The sequence below is a fragment of the Nothoprocta perdicaria genome, unplaced genomic scaffold (genome assembly GCF_003342845.1).
Source record: "Nothoprocta perdicaria isolate Ctin4 unplaced genomic scaffold, notPer1 scaffold_28, whole genome shotgun sequence".
Taxonomy (NCBI): Eukaryota; Metazoa; Chordata; class Aves; order Tinamiformes; family Tinamidae; genus Nothoprocta; species Nothoprocta perdicaria.
The window spans coordinates 44,683-70,237 of record NW_020455510.1 but is presented as its reverse complement, the minus strand read 5'-3'; the positions used below and the strand labels follow the sequence as shown (position 1 = coordinate 70,237).

The window sequence follows — 25,555 nt, the reverse complement described above, 5'->3', positions numbered from 1 at the left end:
AAACTGCAAACTATTACTGTAAATATTCAATATTTATAACATTAGTTTAAGCAATCCTATTTATGATTTATAAACCAGCTGCACAAAGAAAATTTTGCCCCCTCTGTATTGCCTAGTTAAATCAGACATCTTCATCCTTGCTATAAATAATTCAGAGTCTTCAGTACATTTAGACTTTCTGGATGTAATGTTATATCATTAAGTGAAAATCTTATCTAGGAACTTTATGACTAATTTTGTGCCTCCCTGTTGAACCATTGATGTTTTAATCTTCACTCCAATTGCCACTGTGCATTCTATAAATTAGATATAAAATCAATTTGTAAAATGAAGACAATTCATAAAAATTCAACACTGTTCACACGCAAAATCCGGACTACTTTTGTTAAACATGTGTTCCTATGGGGCACTCTGTCAGTGTTTGGGACTTCTGTATGAGAACTACTTAGGTCATTCATTTTACTACTAATGTTTTTCATTTCCTAGCAAGTGAACATTTTGTAAAGAAACTCCTTGCATTGTAAGCTGCTTTGCTTTATTTTGAATAGAGCTCATCTAGTTACATAGACAGACTACAGAAATTACAAGTTTGGAAAGCTGGATTTTTTACTGTTGTTCATTTTCCTGATGAGCACATCACTATCCTGTGGGACCAGAGAACGACAGTTCATGTACAGATGGGTCCTCAGTGGCAGGTAAGTGGAAATCAGCATGCTTGATGCCATTTATTTAACATAATTATGTAGGTCTTATTAAGCGATATATGTTATATAGCCATGTGTCAGGAACCACTTAGGAACTCAGTGGTAGAGTCAAGGAGAGTAGCATTCAACTACCTTGTCTCATTTAGAGTAGTCATATACAGTAAGGATAACATTCTCCTTCAGTTCAGAGACTATATGTGACTGGAGTGGGTATTTTATTGAAATATCAAAAGTATATTGCCAGCAAAACACTTCCAATCAAATATGACAAATTTACAATGAAGCAACTTCTTTTTTTTTTCAGGGTGAATTGACTGGATTATGTGGAAATTTTGATTTGAAAACTGTAAATGAGTTGAGAACTCCAGATAATTTTGAATTAACAAACTCTCAAGAGTTTGGGAATAGCTGGACAGCTGTAGAGGTACGTAGTAACAAGAATGTAATTGCTAGGACTTTGCAGTATCTGTAATCCTGCAGTATCGGAACTAATTGCAGTCTCTGTGGTTCTGGTATCAAATCCATTAAGCAGAAGAACAGAAAGCAGAAAAATACTCATTTTCTTTCTATGTAGTTCTGCAATGTACAGAAAAATGACGTGCAGTATTCTGATATTCTCTTTCTGGTTAAGTGTGTTGACAGCTCTGACATTCGAAATCCGTGCAGTTTGAATCCACTCAGAGAGCCATTTGCCAAGAAGGAATGTGGAATACTGTTAAGTGAAGCATTTGAAGCTTGCCATCCAGTGGTGAGTTGTGATGGCAAATAGATGTAAAAGCCTGAACATAGCTCATTGGAGAAGAGGTCACATAATCTTGTTTTTCTGATGGGATAATTTTAACTGTCATAGCAAAACAGAACACACCAAAGCCTAGTTCATACCGATTCTAATTCTAATCTAATTCTGGTTCTAAAAAGTGAATATTTAACCGGTTTTGTCATAACAACGATGTGCACTTAGCTAATTGAGGCAGAAGGGCATCTGTTAGCGTCGCCATCCGCCACTTTGGCACTTTGCATTCTACGCTTCAGTTAATCCTATTAGTCCCTTTATGATTTATGGAAACAGAACTATACTCATTTTGTGTTAGCTCATTTTTTTTTCTGCCACGTTTGCATAATCATAACCACTTGCCTTATTTTCCTCCAAAATATAATATAGCAGGCACATTTACTAAGCGTATTTAAATCGCTTCACAGCTTCTAGGCAGTATCAGATGTAGAGAGCTTGTTACTAGACAAGCAAATGGCTGCAGCTCATTCAGGCAGCCACTCCGAATGGAAGGGAAATAAATGGGTCGTGCAACTTGTTCTGACAGGCAACTGGCTCAGTTGGAGAATGGGGTGACTGATTTCTAGAGCAAGGCATTATATAGGAAATGGCATATACCAAAATGTTCAGGTATTGAGACTGTGCGTGTTTTTTAAAGACTGTAAGTGTCAGACTGACTGCCAGAGAGAAGGAAGATTTCTTGTGAAAGACAAYTGGGCATCTTACAGAGAAGTTTCATGTAATATTATTTTGGAGCAAAATGGAAGTTGACGTGCAGCTTGTACTAATGTACTGCTGGTTTAGTCCAGTGCCTAAGGCAGGGACCAAGTTCCTTCTAACTTTTGAGTATTATTCAAAAGTTCCTTCTAAGTTTGTAAGTATTATTCAAGTATAAATCCTGGAATTATTCAGTAAAGCAAATTAATTAATCTTTAACTTTCTTAACACTTACAAGATGTATTTATTTGTATTTATGTGAAGGTTCTCTTACTGTTTCACAAGCTTCTGTAGGGTTCTGTGTAGTTTAGTAAGGTTTAAATATTACAGAACTGTGCAAGTCATAAGCTTAGGGGAACATCTTAGCATGTTTCTACTGGGTCATTGATTTGACTGAGGAGCTGAATACAGTAGAAGATTTTTGATGTTCATTTAGTTAACTGTTCTCTCTGTGTTTCAGATGAACATTGAGAGCAAAACCTTTAATACTTAGAGGTCATACATGTTGAATTCTGTAAGACTTATAGCTCTKTATTGAAATGACTGTGTGCCAGTGACTATATGAATAGTCTTTGATTATTGATGTTTGTGTTTCCAGATCGAYGTCACCTGGTTTTACTCAAACTGCTTGGAAGATACGTGTGGTTGTAGCCAGGGAGGGGACTGTGAGTGTTTCTGCACAAGCGTGTCGGCGTACGCGCACCAGTGCTGCCAGCATGGAGTCACTGTGGACTGGAGGTCACCTAGAGTGTGTCGTGAGTCTGTTTAACCAGCATTATCAGTGGCTGCCACTGTATATTAGGCTCAGACTGCAAATCTGTTGTGTTCATTAGAACACAGGCTATGTGCCTGTGTCCTAATGTCAGCGTGGAAAGACAGCAAAGCTTAATCTTAACCACTAGAGGTCACAAAAAGACTACCTTTATACATATATAGGGAGAGAGATTTATATTTATATATCTATGTATGTGTGTGTGYATATCTTAGTGCTACTAAAGAAAAATACTTTATTAAAATTAGTATAATTTAAATCAATATTTTATTCAAAATAATAAAATAAATATTTGGCAAATGAATAAATGTGTGTGTACCATCGAACTTGGCCAACTTGTAAGGGGTAATGAAAAACCTGCTTAGCTATCTTTTTCAGTCCTTCAGAACACCTGCAACTAAATTTCTCTTTTTTTTTTGTCTTTTTTAGCTTATGACTGTGAGTATTTCAACAAAGGTAAGTCTGAAAGGAGCTGATAAGACATCAACAGAATCTTTATGTTCTTGATATAATTCTTAATACTTTGTATAAAAATGTGTTGATAAAATGGTTGGAAATTATAATCTTATTTAAATAACCAAGATTCCACATTACTGTCTTATTTTGCTTTTCTGAACGCTTTTAATCTCTTGACCTTTTTCATTTTGATTATGGGTCTTTCTCACTAATATAAAACTAATTCAGCTTCCTTTTATGGGTCATGAGTCATTAAATGATTAAAAGAATATTCAACCTGATCGTATTAGTGACACATCTTGCTCAAGGAATATTGCACTCCAGTGTTGATGCTCGTGGTTCTGTTTTCCTGTGCAGCCCCTGGAGGGAGCTGGTTGTAAATTATATTTCAACTTTTTCACATTAGGAAAGGGTTTTTATTTAGGTATGCCCACCTTGCTTTAATATCTAAGTGATAACTATTACAGCTGCATTAGAATTAATTTCAGAAAGAGGTGCCAAACTGGCCCAATGTGGGTAGCATGGATATTACCTTATAAACCAATCTGTTTTGAATAATGATCAGGGCTTCTACTATTTTTAGCTGTTTTTGTCAAACTTGTTAGAAGCCAGTCTATGTAGATAGGTGATGTGTGATATTTTGGTCTTGTATTTGACTCTCTTTGGCAGCAGCTCACCCCAGGAAGAGTCCCTGAGAGGGAATGAATCCAAGTTAGAAGAGGCTTGTGTTCCGTGTGTTAGGTGTAGAACATGCGTCCAAGAAATTTACCTTCTTTGGTATACAAATTTTTGAAAAGATTTTGATTGGGATTAAGTTGCTTATATAGTCAGTCTTAAACCTTTATTAAAAAWAAWAATAATAATTGAATGTAAGAGATTACTGTAGTCTTACATTCCCTTTTGGATTCTTTTGTTAATAAAATACAGCCTGACACCAGGTAATCTCACTACAGTTTCAACAGATTGAAGTTACGTATTAAGAAATAAAGTTTTGAAGTGTAGTATTAGTTTTACTTAATATTGAATTCTCACTGACAGAAATTAGTCTACAGAGTAGGGAGTTGTGCATGTGGCTGTCATGTAATAAGCACGGTTATCTAGCTCATCAGGTTTCAACATAGGATATTTCAGRGCAGTGGAGCAAAAAGTCATTGCAAGGCTGAAGACTTTCTTCTCTACCTTGAATACAGAGGCACAGACAAAAATTAGTTAGGTTTGGAGACAACTAAGAAGCTGCCTTGGACTTTCTCAGAGTAACTTTGTCATGAATTGCAAGCCAAGTATTTCCAATCTGATGTAATCCAGAAGAAGCCTTTTGTTATGGAGAGGGAGAAGTTTTCTGCTAGTAGTTATGGTTTCTCATGTTTTGATAGGATCTGAGATCTAAGACTTTCAATGTACAAAATCATATCCAGAACAGAAGATTTTAATGTAGTTTTTAGATGTTTTTCACCTCCCTGTGTCCTTCTGCTTTGCCTGAAGCTGGCATGAGCTTGTGTCCTAATGGGACTGCTTGTTCATGCCATCAGGACAGAAAACTTCCTGAAGTCCAGCCCTGCTGRGGATTCCCAGACTGACAGTGACCTTTAAGACTAGGGAGAGCTGCAAAACCAGGAAAAGTTGCATATGACATTTCAGATCTTTAACTCATTTAACCAATGTCAGGTGGCAATAGGATTAGCTGTGTCTGAGAAGTTTGGGATGATTTCTAGCCCAGAGGACCATTTGCTGTGTTCTGGTTTGTGTGTGAAATGGGAGTGAAGAGAGTTCCTCAGATATAATCTGGTGTGTCTGATTTTAACAGAGAAGGTTATAAAAATCATACCAAATAGTGTTTGAAAATGATATGTAAAATACTGTGCTACATTGTAATTGAAACAAACCAAATATGTGTGGCTTTGAGAGATTGGTGAGAAGCATCAAATCACTTGTTTCTGGCTTTGTTATTTGTAAAGAAAACATATACATTCCTGTGCTTATTTAGACAATTTCTTTATGTCCCACTTCTCCAGCCTTATGTATGCTGCAGTATTACACTGCTTGCAGATTTTTTTTTATGCCAACAAACTTATTCCATGCAAAATTCTTCACATTTTGGACATTAATAGAAACWGTTTTAAATAATAGTGAAAAGTGCATATTAAGGTCAAGCACACAAATAAGCAATTTAGAGACATCCCAAGATGTTCTTTATAACTCTGTTTACTTATAGATCAAATTGCTTGGGTATCTGTCCAAGGGAAATTCAGAGAGCTCAGCTAACTTTATGAAATGACTATGAAACCCAAGTGCATCAGAAGCAGGGAGAAAAGGAGAAGCTTATCATGAAACTTGTGAATTGTAAATAGATATTTGGCACAGTTTTCAGAACAGGAGTTTTCTAAAAAGAGTTTGGCTTTATTCTCRTTGTCATTGCACAGGTTAGTGCATGGTACCTAGAATTCTTGTCTCGTTATATGTGGTGTCATAATATTTAGAGCTCAGACTTTTGTGACATTTGACATAAAAGGTAATTTTGATTTTTTTTTTTTCTCAACAGCTCTGGGAAAAGGCCCCTACAAACTGGTCAGCTATTTGGACGGAGAATTTGCAGTGGCAGTGAAACTGGTGAATGGTTTTGTTTTCCCAGTGAGAGCAGAAGATTCTGTTCCTGGACATGCAGTGAGCTTTATGCTGACTTCAGGACTTTATAAACCCAGAGCACATGGTAAAGTTACTGTAACCTAGAAGCTTAAGTAGGATAGAACATATTCTGCTCTTGGACACAAGCCTTTATCTGAGCATAGACCTGGGACAAATGAAAAAAAAAAAACCCAACAACAACAAAAAACCCCACTTTTCTATATATTTGTCAGATGGTTCTGAAGCTTGAAGGTGTCTGCCTAGACTTCCATTTGGTTGGCTYTAATTAAATGATTGTAGTTTTATAAAAGGCAGAATACTTTAGTTGAAAAGTGTCCCTCTCCCTTCCTCATGAAAACTCCCAAAGCACAGAAATGAGCATTGTAGCCRCGTGCTCCATATAAGTTTTGTCCCCTTTACATTTCCTATGGCTGAGCTAGATGGTGGAGAAGAAAGGGAGAAGAATGACACAAAAAGTGTGTTCTCTAACCCGTGCTCTTCACCACCATGGTTTAGTCTCTGCTGACCTGTGCAGGGATAGCCATGGCTCTAATCTGAGCTGCTACAAATACATCTCCTTCAAGTGCTAACCAAGATTTCCATTGAAGGAACGTGTAGCTTATTCAACAGACAAAAGTCTTATATCCCTTCAGATAGGTGGAGAAGTATTATTACAGTAATACTTCCAGCACGTTGTAACRTTGATTATGTGCATACCAAATTTTACTACCCGTAGAGCACTTGAGTTTCAGTACAGTTTTATAGCCCAGAGAGTCTCCTGCTCAGGTCTTTGGACAGYCTGTCCTTGTGTGGTTGAAATAAATGATATGAGCTAGCTGAAAAATGGTAAGGATTTGGTCCATAATATTATTGTCTTTTTACACAAGAACATGTGTAACAGAATATCCAGAGCCAGATTTCTTTTATTAGTCATAGTTTTGAGACGCTTGTACATTGCATTCGCTTCAGGTTTGGAAAGGGAAGGTTGGTTTTCCAGTTCTAGTCCCACATAGASTGTCTCTCTCAGAGTTTAATCTGGCAATGGGATTTCTGCCACACAGTCCACATTTATGATGATGACAGTTCATCATCTGGCCATAGAGGAGTTTGTAAAATCAATGCAATAGTTGTCATGTCCATGGTTTTATATCTCTTTTGTATATCTATGTAGCTGTTGTTCTGTATGTTAACCCAAGTACTACAAATTTAGTTTTATTTTACCTCAGAAAGATGAAAACTTTTTATTAGTTTCAGACAAATCTTAGAATATGGGAATCTTGGAATATGGGCGATGAAAACTTTTTATTAGTTTCAGACAAATCTTAGAATATGGGAATCTTGGAATATGGGCATTGCTGTATTAGTTGTCTTGATGGCAAGTTGTCCAAGTAAAAGTATTTATGCTGAGAAAACAGAAAAATATTAAACAAAAGTATGCTGCAATTATCTATTTAGTAGAAATCTTGTTCTGTATACTTTTTTTTTTAAGAAATGCTATCCAGGCCCTGGGGGCATAGTTGATTTTCTACAGTAGTTTGATGGCTGTTTTAAACAGAATAGCAGAGTTTGCAGCAAACTGAAAAGAGGAATTCTGTGAGCAACAGATGCCTGCAACAGGCTCAAGACCTGCCAAACTGCAATTGATCCTACAAGGGCTTGCTTGAAATCAACAGTACAGATTTAAGGGTAACATATCATGTGGGTACGTTTGCCAGAAAAGAGACCGTGCTGTTAAAGTTCTTTAGGAAAAAGCCATAGAACTGACTGCTTAGAAATGGAGACAGAAAACTGTAAACTGAATGCAAGATACTTTTTTTTTTTTTTGTAATTTAATTTTAAAGAAAGGATAATCTCTAGAAGTATAAATTCCCGATGCCAAATGTGATAAAGCTAGTTATGTGAAGGTTAATCAAACCTCATAATGAAAGTTGTAATCTGAATTTTTGCTTGCTTGCTAGGCCATATTTCCTCATTCTCTTTTAGGCAAATGTCTTAATATACTGTCAACACGGTTGAAATTAGCACGGCATTTAGAAAGTTAAATATACAGTTGTCAGTGAATCTATTAGAATGTAGCATTCTGAACTTCTTATATAGTGTATTTATTTACAAGATTAAGATTGGGCTATTTTTTAATAATGCCAGTGCCAGTTTTCATTGTTTGTGCTGCTAGTATCAGCAGTGTTGTATCAAGGAAAGCCGATCTCATTGTGAGTGTTTCAGAAAGTCAGTGAGTTCTTTGTATTTTTTCAGATTCCAACTTGGTTTCRTTCGAAACAGCGGAGAGACCAAATTATTTTCTACAGTTGGCCTCCAATAATTCTCTTGTTCTTTCCAAATGGGAAAAAAGTGAAGAGTTTCACAACAAATCTACCTTTGCCGTTCACAAAAATACATGGATTTCGGGATACAGTTCCTTTGAGTCATTTGCAAAGCCAGGATACTTCATCCACATTTCAGCCTCTTCAGTTGAGCTTCTGAAGTACCATCATACAGAGGAGTTCAGACTGTCAACCCTTTTTAAACTTGTAGGTAGGTAATTAAACAGGTATTTTATGAACAGCAGTTTGCTCTCAGTGAGAATATAAGCTACATTGTATTGATTTTTTTCAGAGCTGGGTTACTCGCCTCTCCTCCAAAATAGTTGTGAGCAGTCCGTGGTCTGTGGCAGGCAGGCTCAAAACCCTTTCCTGAACTACGTAGTGAGGATAGATTCTGTTTTCATGTTTGCAAAGCATCTAAGAGTGAGGAGAAAATCTATTCTCCTTCTTTCCCCCTGAATCACTGGATTCTCACTTCAGGCTTGGTTATTCCATTTCTGAGAGGTCGTGCCATCCAGCGTGATGGGCACTGCTTGTAGATTACCCCTCTCACACCTCTTGTTTTTCTGAAAAAGACCTTGACCTGTATCCACATGGCCGCTCACAGAGGCTCAGCCTGCTGCAGTAGCACACTTCAGTGTTTCAGGTGCTGGGTAAATGGAGATACTGACCTCTTACTGAGGATCTGTGTGTCCTTTCTCTGATGGCTCTTGGACAGTGAGGAACTGTTGTGTACACAGTGCAGACTGCCAGGAGACAGTCCCTAAGCACCTGAGAGATTCCCGTTTCCATACCAGTAGCTGTATTCCATGGAGACGTGAGAGAGAGAGAAATATAGGAGATATGAAGCCTTTTAAGGATATGGATTTAGAAATTGCTTCTAGAACAACTGGTGATGAACAACACCCATCAAAATAGTCCACTAGTTCATGGGTTTTTTTTTCTCTTTTGGATTAGTAAGGAAAAGTAACAGAATAATTGTTTTAACTTAATGATAAGTGTTTGGGAGCTATCTGCGAAAATGAAGGTGGCATATAGAGTAACAAGTTATGTTAGACTATAAAATAAAGGAGATGATTCGTTGTACTGATGCATCAGTTATGTCAAAAACATTTATACATTATTTGTGTTTCTCGGTGACACTTACTACTTAATGAATCCACGGGCCTCTGCGTGGTGTTTAAATTTCCAAAATCACTACAAGATGTTTATTATTTACTACAAAATCTGTATTATTTATAATTAGTAAGGATTTTTATTGTGCTATACTTTTAAATGCACTGCTAATTCATTTATCGGGGTAACAGAAGTAAAAGAAAGAAATTAAAATATTGTAACAAATGAAGCATCACCTGGCCATCTTTTATAGTCACTGTTATGAATCACTAGCACAGAGAAATCTGGAACAGGCACTGACTTCTATGACAGAAGAGGCCAACTGCACCTCACGGAGCTTCATGTTATCAAAACACTGAATTAAAGTGTTAATGGTGGCATTGTGAATGTGCCGATGTTTTGTGGTACGTTATGAGGACAGCCTAATGCAGCTGTTGGCTGGCACGCTCCGACTTCACAAAAATGACAGATTTTGTCATTGCCAAATGCCTGTTGCCTCTTGACAAATGCTTGTAATCCCCGAGCTGCTGAGGTTTTGAACAGCCGAAGTCAGAGCCGATGCCATTACCAGGGTGTTCGTACAGCATTTCAAGTAAAGGCCTATTTTTTTTTTTTTTGACATAAAAATATCTCTCTGGTCTTTTATCTTTGAAGGTGGAATGAAGAAGGTTAAAACGTGTTGTAATTCTCAGCGGCCATCCATTAACACAGAGTGGTCTGTCTTTTTAGTGTGAAGTCTTTGCCTTCCAGTCATTATACCCAAAAATCCTGTCTATGCCAATGGAAAACTAAAACAATTTCCCTCAGCAAGCGGGATCAGATCAAATGCTCAAGAGGCATTTCATTAATCACCACATCCGAGGGCTTGAGTTTCAGCGTTTTATAAGCAGAGAAACACAGGGCTTGAATCCTTCTCCAGTGTACTTTCACAGGGCCCAGCCTGCTGATATAGGGTAATTACATGGTCTAAAAATATGGCAGCATTTGTTTAAGTTAATGGAAAAGTTACACCAGCCCCAGAGTGCCCAGGCAAAAGCAGATCGAGTTTCCTGCTGACTATTGTAAATGCTTTGCATATCAGATCAGAAACTCTTGAACCGGGAACAGCTATTCCTGCGGAATCAGAGGATAAATATCAGGAGCAGAATAATAGCCCCAGTAAATCCCCTTGGCCAGAAAGCTCCTCATGAGGCTTCTCCGTGCTCTGTGACGCACATTCAAAAGGAAGAATTTTAAATGACCCGATCACCACAGCAATAGATACATGTTTGTTTAAAGTCAGAGGACAAGTCACTTTTTCCACCTTCAGAGCAAGAAATGCAGTCACATTGAAATACGCTGGCTATAAATTACACAGATATGATGGGCTAATACTGCAAGAATTTTCCATGAATAGTCGCTTCAGGTTTTAAATTGTTTTTCTTATGCTCAGATTAGTTTGTTCTCCTGTTGCTACAAATGTTTGTTATATTTGTTACAATTGCTTCATGATAGAAATTGAATATCTAGGGTACACATGTTCACAAGSAAATATATTTTGTGCAGGATTTCTTTCCAGCACTGCATAGGTATACATGCAGTCCAGAAAGAATATACTGAGTCACAAATAATTACAGAGATTAGATACCATGTAAGAGTGATTAATCCGTATTTGAAATTGTTGGGAAATTAGTGACAGTAGACAACTGATGATCTTTTCAAGAATTTGGTGGCAGTTTTGTATACTTCTGTTTTTAATAATGGGCTCCAGCTAGCTACTTTTTACCTTTTATAGAATCACCATAATGYGCCTTTTTTTATCATCATCACAAGTTTAGTTTGTATATACTATAAAAAATGGCAAGAGACCTGCCTTAAAACCTTTGTAAATTCTTCAGCAAAATTCTTAATAATGTTAGTTATATGCTTTAATAACTAGTTTGCTATATTGTAAGGCCCATGCTAGTGAGGAATTTTCTGCTATTTAGCAGAATATTTCTGCTAAAATAAAAATTTAATGTTTCAATTTATACATGCAGAAAATACATGCACAGTGCTCAGAGATAATTTGTCAAGGTTTGCATCTGATATAGGACTTTTCTTGTTGATTTTAATGCGTGAATCTTAATTATTTGGAACAGATTCAGGCATAAAAATATTATAAAAGTGAAAATGAAATTGATTTTTTTATGAAAGCTTTTTTTGAGAGAGGCATCTTTCATGTTTAGAGAGGTTTATTCCTGTTCTAATAGACCAATTTAACTTAATCTAGTCGTACTCATTTCCCTCGGTAGAATTCACGTGCTAAAATGTCCTATTTTGCTTCGAATGGACTCCTCTCGAGTTTCATTTGGGCTTTCCTGCTTCCCAGTCCAAGTGATCATGACATGGGGCCTGGTCCTAGATAATGCTGAGCAGCTGCTGGATACCTGCAAATCTTGGGTATGTCACTCCATGTCACTGCACACATCTGCTCGGCAGCTCTTGCAGTCACACTGAAGTTGCTCTCGCACTGAAATATCTCTCCAGCTTTTACCACAAACACAAACTTTTGACTCTTTTTATTGTGCGAATGAACAGGAGAATAATTAGTTGTGTCAGCAAAGGTACGATCATCTAACATCATCATGGGAACCCAAAGCAAAAGTGTTTGAGAGAGAGATAAATCCATTTTGCTTTTGGCAGTGTTTTGGCTGCACCTGTAATTTAGTTTTTTTCAGTGATATTTGCACCTATTTCTCATTGCAGAAACTTCAAGTCATGAGCAGAGTTTGCTGGTGGAGTGTATGTGTAAGTGGCTAGATAGGATTTCATGTTTCTAAACTTATAACTGAGAAGGGAGGTAATCTAAGTTCCTAAGCAGTGTCTTGCTGCTGCTATAAATAGAGATCATTCTAAAGTGAATTTTATGCTGCTAAAATGTTGGAAATTTCTAGGAAAAACAGCAAAAGTGTCACGTAAAAATGAAAAGTATTCCATTTTTTTCATGATTTTTTTCATGATTTTTCAGTCAATTACAGTGCTTGATTTGAATTTTGATTTTTTGAGTGAAACTTTTTTCTTTATAGTGGATAGTTCAGATAATATGATATTTTAAGTATAACTTGTAAATACAACTATTTGATAGATTCAATAGAATTGACATTTGAGGATTTTTTTTAAGCAAACAGGTTTTTTTTTTTTAATATGGCATGTAAAAAATTATCATACTATGTAGATTCTGTCAGTTATTCTGTCAGATTTTGTCCTTGAGAGGTAAAAAAATAAAAGAAAGGGCAAGAGAGGAGCTGTAAACAGTAGAAGTGTTAACAAAAAAAGCAGCTAAGCTGGTAAGAACTGTTGCTGTGGCGCAACAAACACTGCAGTGTCTTAGTAATAAAAAATAAACTCTTCATTTGACAGTAGTAACTGCTCTTATTTACCACAGGGTCAATTTTGAAAGAATGAAGAATGGAAATTGTAAGTTGTAGGGAAGAAAAGGCTTCTCTGATGCTCGAGCGGGCGGCAAAGCCGAGCGCAGGGCCCGGCAGGACCCTCGCAGGGTCTTTGTGCTTGGCCAGCTCTGATCCTGCATCTCTAGAGCCACTTTCTGTTCCTCTTAGGTTTGGGTTCAGTCTGCAGGGGCACTGGAACGCCGTCATGCAGGGCATAATTTACCATTTTGTTAAGGATTTGCCCTGTCACTGAGGAGAAGACAAACGCCGATAGATTTCAGCAGGAGACACATGGCTTTTCCCGACGGCCATGACGAATCCCGGTGAGGAACACATGCTCCGGGCAGGCAGCTCGCCTCGGGGCCGGCAAAGCGAGCGCCATTCCTGGCTTGTGAGGGAAACGGGCCGCTGTGCTGTGCTCCGCAAGCTCCTCTTACTGCTGGCTGCCAGAGGAGTTAAAGTATTAAAAAAATGGGAAGCGTGAAATGGAGAAGGCGTTTGGTGAAGTCTGCAGTTTCTGAGCTGAAGTCYTCTCTGTCGTGGAGTAAAGTACAGCGGGAACAGCAAAGCTGAGGTTTGTCTGGCATTGCAGTTAGCCTGAAACCAGTACACAGTGTGGAAGGAGTATTCCCACCAGTCTAAGGAGAGGAAGYTCCTTTAGCAGGAGCAGCATCTTGCTGCATTTTGCCTTACACTGGCTAGCACCCTTGGCCAGCTTGCTCCATGATCTGCCTGGGCCTTCTGCAAGATGCTGCCTGTAATAAGAACTTACTGTGTCTTGCACAGTTGAAATGCCATTCCCTAAGCCTGGAGCAGCAGCTTCCCTAACAGTGCACAGCCTTGGCTTCCTCAGGGGAATTCACTGGGCCATACTCAATATATTTGAGATCCTGGAAAGCAATTCTTGGAATATATTGGGCACTCCTTTCCCTCTTTCTGGAGAAGCAGAGAATGAAATTTGCAGACACGATGGCTGTTAATTCCTGTCTGAGAGTTGTTTATCAAGCACACAGCAAATGCTTGATTGTAAATTGCTTGTAAATTGTAAATGCTTGTAAATATTTACTTATTTACAAAATAAATAAGTAAATACTTGGAAACCCTGTGCACTTAGTCTGCAGCAATGCTCGAGGGAAACRTGACAATTATTTCATAGAGACCTCAGTTTATTTGAAGAGTGGGAGAAGGTATATTAACAACAGCACAGTGTTAATCCAGGATTCTTGTTCTGTTAAATTGAGAAAATAACATTCATCATCAGGTTGTGGTATCTCTCATAGAAGATTGTTGCCTTCATTGTGTATAGAACTTCTTTTATAATTAAAAGAGGTTTATGGTAAGAATTGAAGTTAAGTATCTGCCATATTTACCAGTATTCAATCTAGGGTGGTCTGAGGAATGAGATTCCCAGTTTTCATGAGGATATACTGGCATTGCTGGCCATGAATGCAGTTAGGGGCTGCCTGCATCCTCTGCTCTCTGATGTATTCTGTCCCATTTGTCCTCCTCGTTTGTCCCCAAGCCTTACAACTCTTGACAACAGACCACAGAACCCTGTATGTTGTTATCAACAAACGTATGGGGACCGTGGCCTTCCTCTGTCTGTTTAAACAGCTGACACGACTTTCCATGGAAGGAGTCACAGATGTGTTCAGTAAAGTGTGTAGAGTTGTTTATGAAAGTTTTGTAGATACATTTGCTATTCTGGAAAAAGGTATGTTTCCAGGAGCAATGAGAAGTTCAGTTCTTGGATGGAGGACTGTTGAAGGGTAACACTAGATGGCAATATACACTTTTTTACTTTAAGAAGGGCATGRGTATATTTGAGCTGGATTTATAGCTTTGATTTAGGAAAATCATTTTTATTAAGAAAGTTCGTAATGCTAGAGGAGTAACTTCCATAAATGCAGGAAAAATTCTGTAGCATTTGGAAGGGGAGAGTGTCTCTAAGACATTCTCCAAGAATTAGTTTCCTCAGTTGTACACAATCAACATGATGCTRGTTACACATTTTGTATGAATAATCAAAAAGAGAGTTCACTTGTTGATGCAGTTTTTAAAACTCAAAAAGGCAACAGCTCTAAACTTGCCTAGCACTTTATTTAAAATGATTGCAATATGCAGTAAACAAGGATAATTCGGTGGTATATTGCAAAAAGGAAAATAGGCTGCATATTCAGTTCTATTTACTATTCTGTGCACTCACACAAGCTGTTTCTCTCTGCTTTAAAGACCTTAACAGTTATAAAAATGTTTTTTATTTTCTTTGTAGAGAATATAGCTGGAAAAAGTAATGGATTTAGTGTTGCAGTGAACCTTTAAGCATGCTTTTTACTGATATGTATGTGTGYGTTTCTGCAAATGTGGGAGAATAACTATTGTGGTTGCTTTTCAGATRTCAAATTCCAATTTCTTCCCCATTCTGCATGTGAGTGGCGTTATGATGCCTGCACAAGCCCTTGCTTCAAGACGTGCAGAGACCCTTTGGCAAAGAATTGTCAGGCAGTACCAAAGTAAGTATCTGTATTTTTATGGAAAAGCTYGGATAAGGGGATAATGCTTATATACATCATAATAAGCATTTCTGGAAGCAGATACAGGCACAGTACAGCAGGCCTGTGCTTTTATATAAAGAAATAAGTGAAGGAAACTTTAAAAAAAMCTGCTGGGGCAGCTATGTGAATTTTTATTTTTACATGGCAGTTGCTGCCATCAGTGTCTGGAATTACTAGTATATTAATAACTTCCAAGCTAGAGGATATTATAGAGTATTAGCAGAGAGAGAGGATGATCAGTTTGTGTCACGTAATTTTGTCCCTGCTTTTTTATTACGACATTGCAACAACCACATCTGTCCTTGCCTTTTACTTTTCTGTACCCACTGTGCTTTGGGCTAGACTGGAAATTGTGGTAAGACTAGTAAAAGTGGCATTTGGAATAATTCTAGTGTGCAAAGGATGTTTCTAATTTCCTTATTGAATTTCTCTGGTTTCAAAAACCAGAGTATAGTGGAGTCTTTACTTTAGCTTAAATTTGTGTGAAAATGGAAATCATGGCAATGATGTTTTAAAGGAGTATGCTGAGGTGATGAGATATAGAAAAAGACTCTCTATTCACAAATACTTTACAGATAAATAGTGTTTCCTAAAATTAAGTGCTTCGTCCAGAAGACACTGTTCTGCTAGTTAAAACTAACTTTTCTTGTTTTGTTTTTAGAGTGGAAGGATGCATCCCTGCATGTCCTCCCAACATGGTGCTGGATGAAGTAACTCAAAGATGCGTTTATTTTGAAGACTGTATGTTTGAAAAACTGCATATAATATGTATAATATTTGGCTTATTATTTTCCCAGATACTGTTTTAGCCAAATTTTCCAAGTGTGGGTGATTATGCAACATTATGTAACTATAATATTGATATGTCCCTGAACATATATTTTGGTTAAAGTTATTTCAGTGTGAGACAAATTTTAAACTAAGATTTCTTTGTTCGCCAAAAAAATGAATGACATTAAATGTGAAGCAAATTATTTAATTTATTTTTGAGTTTATGCATTTTGGAAGCACCATAGAAATTCAAGAGAAAAGATCAGAGCAATAACATAAATTCCTTCCAGCTTCACTACGTTTATAATTCTAATTAATTTATTAATTACAGGCTGCCATCTTTTTCATGTGTGATTTCAGGCATTGAACCTGCAGAGGACAGTCAAGCTTTGCTCTCCAGCGTGAGAACACCAGCAGTTTCACACACAACACCAACTACTGCTGCAGTCTCCAGTTTGGCAGTGTTCAGCGAGGCAGGAACTTCATTTCCTGCACCTGAGGAGAAGGACATGGAAACAACACTTGCTTCAAAATGGCAACTTGGTGTAACGACAGGGAAAGCAAAACTTTCAGCTCTTACATCTAAAAGAGTGGTTTCCACCATGCCGTTAGCGTGGACAACAAAATCTAACGTAAGCTTGTCCTTTCCTAGTGACTTTTTTCCATGGTTTCCATCTACAGTCGCTTCGGAAGCATCTGCAAKGATGCAGTCAATCAGTAGTACTTCTGCAAAGCCCCTGAGAGCTACGGAACCTCAGAGAGTAACTGCTAGACACGTATCAGAGTCAGAAAGCAAACCCATTTCTACTACAGTTCTTGGTGGAACACCATCAACACTCACAACAGAGTTGCCTGTGAAAACTAAAATAATGGAAACACCAGAAAGTGCTACAAGGACACTGCCTGTAAAAGAAGTGGAAGTAAAACCAGAAGGATTTACCAAATTTACTGCCAGTTCTTTTGAAACAATAACAGAAAAAACTACTACAAATTTGACCCAGTACTCATCATCTCTGGGCATGTCTTCGCATTCATCACCAGTAAATCTAACAGGAACTTCAGAAAGAATGAAAATAAGTGCAAAACAGTCTTTTACCACAGCATCTCAYGTTACTGTAACTTCACTTTCTCCTGTGTTCACTACTTTGTCTTTGCTGAAGCCAAGCACAAAGCCAGCACCTTCAGAAACAACAAAAGCAACAAGTGTTGTAACCAAGCAAAGGGCAAAGACTACATTTTCCCTGACATCCACACTACCTATTTCATTAGCAAAGGCAATTACASAGCCTCCTATTGAAATGATTCAACAGTTGACTGGTACTGCAGGGGTAGCCTTGACTACATCTCTAAGTTCACAGGCATCAACTCTGCAGACTCAAGAGATAACAGCAAAAACAACCGTGTTACCGTTTACAACRCTTAAAAAGGAAATTCCTGAAACAACATCTCATAAGGAACATTCATCAGGTTCCTATTTCCCTCCATATTTGTTACATCCGAGTTCAGCTACAACCGAAAAATCCCTCCCTCTTGCTACCAAAAGACCTGTTTCTACTCCTGTATCTCCGTATTTAGGTGAACTAAAAAAAACATTTAAAACAGTGTCAACTACTGGATATCCCCCACACATAGTTCTAAACACAACAGAGTTCCTGACTACATTATCCACTAAATATCCTATTTTAGCTGAGACTACAAGGGTAACACCTTCACCTGCAGAGGTAACATCCAAAATAACACCCACTTATGAATTATTAGCAAAGTCAACTTCACTTTCTGGGAAAACATCCACAGAATACAAGTCACCTCTACTTTTAAGTACAGTGAAGACGAGCCCTGCAGCATATTCAGATACTGTTACCACATCGGCAAAAACAACCTCTGTCTCATCAAAAGAAGTCACTGCGAGTCCTTCAGTAGCTACAGAAAAAGACTCACTTCAAAGAATATCCTTCACTGGATCTCTATTTACTCTTGGTGCAATTGAAACCACACTGTTGACAACACAGCCTGATAAATCACAAGTGGAAAGAATTACTAGCATATCTACTAGAGAGTCACCTGCTTTCCCGGCATCGTCATCACACACTCTAACATCTTTAAATGCTTCCCTACCTGCACTGCCCACATACGGGACAGTAGCAGCACTGACAGCTCTCAGTCCCACACATGCATCACAGGAAATGGTTACCCCTTCATATCCAAGTACAGCTATAGCAAAGCCTAGTTTTTCAACAGAAAAGACCGTTCCCATCCCAGCTTACTCTACTGTACCAGCTATGTCACAACAATCGAGTCCAACAGGAACAATATCCCGTGACAAACTGCCGGAAAAAGYCATTCTAAATGTCACTTACGCCACGTTCTCTCCATCCTCTGAATTCAGCAGTCAGCTTAGAACAACCAGAAAAGCAGTGGCAGCCAAGGAAAGATCAACTCTGTCTACTTCTGCTGTACTTCCAATGACAAAGTCTTATACTTTCTCCAGCTCTCAGTATCTATCAGATAAACTAATTTCTTCCTCATCTTTAACACAAATGACACCTGAAGTAACAACCACAGYAAAATATCCAGTAGAAACTGAAATAATTTCTATAGCAGCAAAGCCTACAGTCCGAAATGTAACAGATGCAGTAAAACCTGCAGCAGCTACAGCTCAGCCGTCCTTTACTCCTCCTTCAGGAGGCCCCTTTTCTGGGCAGACGTCGTCAGGAGAGCCCGTTTCTGCTCAGACACCACATTCTTCTACTGAGACAGCAGTGGAACTTGCTCACCAGACTTCAGAGCCTTCCTTGACAAGCCAGAGCAGTGCCCCAGTTTCCCAGTATCCTGCAGGAACACTCACAAAATCCGCTGGTCAGCCGCAGCTTCTCTTAAGCACAACTGAAGCTACAGTAGCATTGACTCCCTCCTACCCATTAACTACCTCACTACCTCAAGGTATTCACTCAAGTTTATCACCTACCTCACTAACACAAGTTGTTTTACCAACTGGAAAGGAATTACATTTAACTGGTTCAGCCACACAGCCATATGTATCGAGAACTTCTTCAGCTTTGCAGTCTACAATCCCAACTGGGAAAACAGCTGACTTGGGTGTTGGCACCAGAGTTCTCCCTTCCTCACCAGAAGTGATTGCAGCCTCAACCTCTTTAGCAACCACCAAGAAGGAAGAATTTCCTTCATTTTCCACACAAAAGGCAGGTACCAGTCCGAAATTCACCTGGCCGGCCTCAGTCRGCGAACCACTTGTTTCAGGTCAAACACTTGAAACAACTTCAGCTTCACCAGAACTTAAGTCAACCTTTCCATCTGTTTTGTTAACACAAGCAACAGAAAGGCCAATTAGTGAGTCATCAGTAGGTGCCTTTTTAACACCTATGATCTCAACAGCATCCAGATCAGCGGGTGAAASTGCTACAGAGAAAACTACTGTGTCATCTAAGCAAGTCCCATTTTCAACCACTAGCTCTAGTTCCACGTTTCTTGCACGTACGGTGCTGCCAGCTACAGCCCATTCCTCAGCTGTAACTTCTGCCTTTTCAAAGAGAAGCAGTACAGGGCAAAGCCTTGCTGCTGTGTCGGCCACTTCAGAGGAAGCAGGAACAGTGAGGAAATCTGTCACGACTTCTGTGAAGCCCACCTCCTTTTCTGAAACTTCACGAGCAAAAGGGTCTATGCCCCCTGAAACAATAAAATCTGAAGAGCCAGAATTAGYAACAGAAGTCCAAGCTGTCCATACTGAAGGTATTACCATTACCCCAGAAACTCTGGGTTTTTTTTCCTCCATATTTCATATATGCAATTGAAATTCCTTCTAAAGTAAATGTATCAGTAATGTCCACGTTGATCCTCTCAAACAAAATCTTTTTCTTTTATAGCTGCATCACTGGGCGATGCTACTCAAGCTTTGAAGCTTGGAATATCCTCTGACGGGCAAATGCCCTCTGTGAGTTCGCTATTAATGATATCTGACCATCCAAATAACACAACAGCTCCATCCATTTCCTCATTTCCCTTTTTATCCACCAAACCACCTTATCCATTGACTACACCGTTTTCTGAGGAACTGGCAACAGCTGAAGCTATCTCAGGAGTCACAGCATCAGCTTTTATGCCAGCAAGAGAAACAGCAACTCTCCAAGTTTGTACAGTGAGTAACATTCTAAACAGTGATCTGTCTGGATTTGAATGTGGATAGGTCAGTTTGACACACTGATAAACTATGATTTGTGAGCCATATGTTTTGATGTATAGGATTTTTGGGTATCAAACAGGAACCATATTATTTTCTTAATTACATCAGAAAGTCTGGATGATTTCTACTTTGCCTAAGGAGTTTTATAGCTGCTATAACAGAGCATCCTTTGGGCCTTGTTTCTCAGACTGTGATTGTTAAAAGATTTTTTTTGGTAAAACATTGTACTTCATACTGTTCACTGACAATTTTCTCTCTGGTAGCCATTGTTGAAATATGTCTTCCCAGAGATCCCCATTATTATTCCTATGTAGGTATGATCCTGCATGCTTTTTTTATTCTTGACTTCTTTTTAATATAAATAGTCCTGAAATCAAAAATGATCTATTCTTTGCAAAAGGATTGTGGCTTTATACTACCCTCAAACTGGTCACATTTTTGAAGTCCTTCACTGGCAGCTTCCATCCGTGTCATAGGGATTCCTAAGTATTCTGTACCTGAGGAATTCAGGCCTCTCTTTTTGAGTAAATCCTCTGAAATGCTGTACTATTAGCTCGGTAAGAATGGTAACCTATGTCTTTTAAAAATGCCTTAGCCAGTCGCAGAGGATGAGTGCATCAAACACATATGCTTGGATGGACGCCTCGTTCAGGTTAACAAGTCCCAGAACTGCCCCTACAACGCGACGCGGCCCAGCTGCGGAGTTCGGGGATTTGCTGCTCAAACAAATGGTGACAAGTGCTGCCCGAAGTGGGAATGTGCATGTAAGTGTAATTACGCATTGCTTTTGATTTGCATTGAGGTAGCAATTCAGTGAATTTGTAAGGAGGCCAAGATTTGATGCTTTCCGTGCCGTGGCATAGAAATAAAAATGCATTTAGTCTATTCTTATTTTTATTTAGGTCGTTGTACAATTTTCTCTGATCTGAGCTTTGTAACCTACGATGGAAATCACTTCGCTTTATTCAAAGAAGCCTCCTACATTGTTAGTCGAACTCAAGAGGAAACTATAGCCATCCATGTCCTTGACTGCAGAACGGTAACCAACATTTATGAATTATTAGGTTAAAAAATGGTGCTTAACACTGCCAATAAAACAGATCTTAGAAATGAGTTATAAGCATATGCCTCTGATTCATATCCTCCCAAATAAACAGAGCATGGAATTACTATGTAATAGTGATGAATTGTTTGCAATTTTATGCAATAGATATGAATCACACTTGCCAGGCACTTTGTCATCTGGCTAAATAGGCATGATTCCTTCTGAAAGAGACGGAAGATGGGAGGTAAATTAGTGTTGTCTCATTATATAGATAAAATAGACAAGATATTAAGAGATTCAGGGGTCATATGTGTATTAGCCGCTTCTGCAAATGGCATCATGTACTGCCATAAAGCATATGCCAATCTTTTTTTATCTTTCTAAAGGATAGACAATTTGATTTTACAGCAACAAAGAAAAGATATGCAGAATTCGACAGAATTCTTAGAAGAGCCATTACCACTTTGCATTTCATTGGGGAATATCTTGCAGAGTGAGAAGCGACACCTGAGCTCCTTCTTGAGTTTCATTCCATCCTAGATTTGTTTTTCAAATGGAGGAGGAATGTAGGCTAGCTCAGCACAACAGTGTATTTCAGTGCATAGTTTTATATATTTTCATATGGAGACATTTGGATTGGAAGTGCAAAACTTCAGAGACATGAAAAGACATAACAGAATCAGACTAAATTAGTCTACCTTATCAATTGCAAATCTCTCACACGGGCACAGGTATGATATTTCAGAGAGGGAAGAGAGAAACCCTAAAGGAAACCCTTATGGAATATCCTGCCTTATAGGTAGTGTAGCAATTATAATTACCTCATGAAGAGTAAGTACTCATGAGCCTTTACAGAGCTCTTTTTTACATCAGTCCTTATTATGAAAGCTGAGTATCTTGAAATACATATGAATGTTCATTGGAAAGTTTTAACTTCAGTAGCACTTTGTGGAGTTTGGTTCCAGAAGCTCAGTGCAATAGCTGTGAAAAAGGACATCTGCTTGTGATTTTCACATTGTTTCTTTTTTTTATTGTTGCATTAAATGCTTTTGAATCAATTTGAAATCTATCTGTTGCAAATTCAAGGCGAGGTGATGCAGCCATGTCCATAAACACTGAAAGATGATGGTATCTTCTTTGTATAATTTGGGAGGAAGGCTGTGCAGATGAACATTGTAGTCCAGATTTGCCATCACAGCTGAGAGACAGGAGCATGGATATAGAAAGAATATTTTTTAATATAAACAACAGTAGCAACAATTTTCTTCTTAAAAATTACAGAAAGAAAAATCCTCTATGACTCATTACCTAAAAATAGTCAACAGCTGATGTATAAATATTTTAACATTGTTTTTATATCTTTATTTTCTCCACAGAGTAAATCAGATTCAACTTCCTTGTGCCTGGCAACGTTGCACTTAACCTATATGTCAAACCAAATTACTATTGATCGTTTCAGTAGAAAAGTAGGTATTTGGGGGGTCCATTTTCCTTTGCTTTTTAGATAGCCTCTTAATTCTTCTGTAATCCTAAGATACCACCTTGTTTGGATAATGCAAATTAGATTAGTAATATAGTTTGTTACAATACTAATATAGTTCATTGTTGACAGGTCAGGGTACTGACATTTAACAAGCTGATTATGTATTTAAAGAGTCACATATATGTGAAAAGGCACGAGCTCAGTTGCAGGGGAGGGCACATTAACTCCTTGCTAGTCTGTTTAGTGCCTTTCTGCAGTGCCTATGTAGATTTGGACCTGACTTCTGTTGAAACTGAGTTAGATTCCTAGGCTGTCGAGAATCAAGCCTTGTTTCTTCTAGCTATGGTATTTTATTTCTGACATATAAACTCTTTTCTTTTTTATCTGTGTATGTTTTAGATCACAGTAAATTCAAGAATTGCTTGGCCTACTATTAGAAAATATGGATATAAAATCAGGGATTCGGGCTTCAAGTATGCAATTGAGACCCCAACAAATACCAGAATTCAGTGGTTTCACAACACAGGTGTGATGATTATAGAGTTTAATAGTACCAGAGAACCAAAAGCTTTGGGACTATGTGGTAAGTATAGAGTAGTGCAAGAAATAAAGATATCCAGATGCTTTGCTAGAGGGTAGTTTAAGGCACATTTTTCTAGTTTCTGTACGCTGTTTTTCTGCAGGATCTTGCCAGAAGAGTTCTTGCAGGTGATTGCAAAGGTTAAGATGCTGTCAATGTGGAATTGTTATTAATTTTGTTAATTGTTGAAATAGTTATTGATGCTAACCCAGATAATCACTTGTTTTGTACAGTTCTGCTTCTGACTGTAGCCTGTTTGTATCACAGGCATGAGCGGTGTCACCATGCCCAAATAAATAAACCAGACATAAATCCATAGTGACAAATAAGTTCATTTATAGATTTAGTGTTGGTATCCAGCTGATAGGAAATGATATGTGCTATTTTCAGTTTCTAAAGGTCAGAATTCACAGGAGCAGTAATTCTTCATAGAACCAATGTGAGTTGATCTTTTGGAAGAAGGAATAGTTCAGAGGGGAATTTATTTAAAGTGATGGGATAAATAACCATTATGTTGAGTTCAGTGTTAGGTCCATACAATAGTTCTACATAGTTTCTTTCTCTCTGAAAGTCATAACCTTGGGCAAAGTGTTGGTGCTGTAGCTTTTGCAAGCATAGATGTGTTGAAGTAAGTCCCTACTCGGATACCTGGATCTGTAAATTTATCTGTTGTAAATTGGAGATGGAAAGCAGGGTTATAGAGTTCATAATTACAGTGGATATCCTGCCAGTTTCAGAAAGGGCAAATATCTATAGCTCAGTATCAAATACCAGCGATAGCTCAGTCAAGTTCCAAGTCCTGCCATCAGTTTCTACATGTTTCTAGGAAAGGAGGAGAGATTATATTTACTGCCACATTGAAATTGGGTTGTTATCTGTAATTTGCCCTAAGCTTCTGTCTCATGACCATTTTTATTCTGTAGAGCTAATTGTTGTTGTACATAGATCAAAGAGAAACAAGACAATAAAAGTAATATTTTTCACTAGGTTTGATCCAGTTTATCCTGAAAGTCTCTTCTGTTTTTACTAGTCTGATTGCTGTGATAGGGAAAATAGGGAACATTATATTCCTGGTTCACATGGTGACTTAGGAAGTTGACAACACGTTTGTGTCATCGTTTGCAACCACTGTTCCATCTCCACCTTCTGCAAAAAAATGCACTGTATTTTTTGGTATTCATCCTTGGTTGGATGAGTCCACCAAAAAAAAATCCGCCTTCATGGTGCTGTCTAGTGGGATTTGCCAGAGCCAACTCTAAGCAAGCCAGCTTTTCTGGATAGCTCAGATCTCCTGTACTTTCTTTGTTAGTCTGTGTGTTATTTGAACTATCTCAGATGACTTCGTGCCCTCCTGTGGTATCAATATGTCCTGGTTTCCAATCTCCATGCACAGGAGGAGCTGAAGACAGCACCACTGTTATGTAGCAGCAAGTATTGCTTGAAAGGATCATTGCTCAGAAAGAGCCATGTCTTTCACACTGGCAAACAAGTGGCAGCTGAAGAAGTAAAGTGGGATGGAAGCGCTGTGGGATCATGGACCTCTCTTTAAAATCACTGGTTGGAGTGAAGATGTGCAGGGCCATGCAGAACCATCACCCAGTTCCTATTTGGCCTGCACAGACTCATAATTTTCAACCAGAAATGTTTAGTCTTAGTTAATATTTACAGCTTCAAAAGATGTTTTATGCTCTGAATGCTGACTGCTGTATCATTTTGTCAGTGATTTGCTCTGAAGAGGACTGCTGGCTCTTAAAAGAGGAGTTTGATGTAATACTCAGTGTTTCTTTCTCGACTAAAATAGCTCTACTTGTGCAACAGTATTTCCTATGTTCTGAAGAGTTTCAGAATTTAAGCAGAAAGGAAATCTGATGCTGGCTTCTTAGAAACAAGTCCAGAAGAGATTGATTCCCTCAAACTGTGTGTGGGGGGGGCATAATATCAATGCACCTGGGAGTGCCAAAAGCTGCCTTTTTTTATGGTAGCTATTAAGCCAATAGGTGCTCAGCTCAGCCCAGAAGCATAAGTAGAAA

The 25,555-nt window shown here is 38.3% G+C and overlaps 1 protein-coding gene across 1 annotated transcript in view; it reads left to right on the top strand.

Annotated features, from left to right (window-relative positions):
• Window positions 1-25,555, top strand: part of OTOG (otogelin) — an 81,200-nt gene that overhangs the window by 39,317 nt on the left and 16,328 nt on the right. The window contains 17 exon segments of the mRNA XM_026041158.1: window positions 549-695; window positions 1,009-1,128; window positions 1,336-1,452; window positions 2,792-2,948; window positions 3,395-3,421; window positions 5,961-6,128; window positions 8,297-8,575; window positions 15,289-15,406; window positions 16,110-16,189; window positions 16,580-19,582; window positions 19,625-19,995; window positions 19,997-20,067; window positions 20,069-20,376; window positions 21,017-21,181; window positions 21,320-21,456; window positions 22,839-22,928; window positions 23,345-23,528. Of these exon segments, the coding sequence (XP_025896943.1) occupies window positions 549-695; window positions 1,009-1,128; window positions 1,336-1,452; window positions 2,792-2,948; window positions 3,395-3,421; window positions 5,961-6,128; window positions 8,297-8,575; window positions 15,289-15,406; window positions 16,110-16,189; window positions 16,580-19,582; window positions 19,625-19,995; window positions 19,997-20,067; window positions 20,069-20,376; window positions 21,017-21,181; window positions 21,320-21,456; window positions 22,839-22,928; window positions 23,345-23,528 (5,542 nt within the window).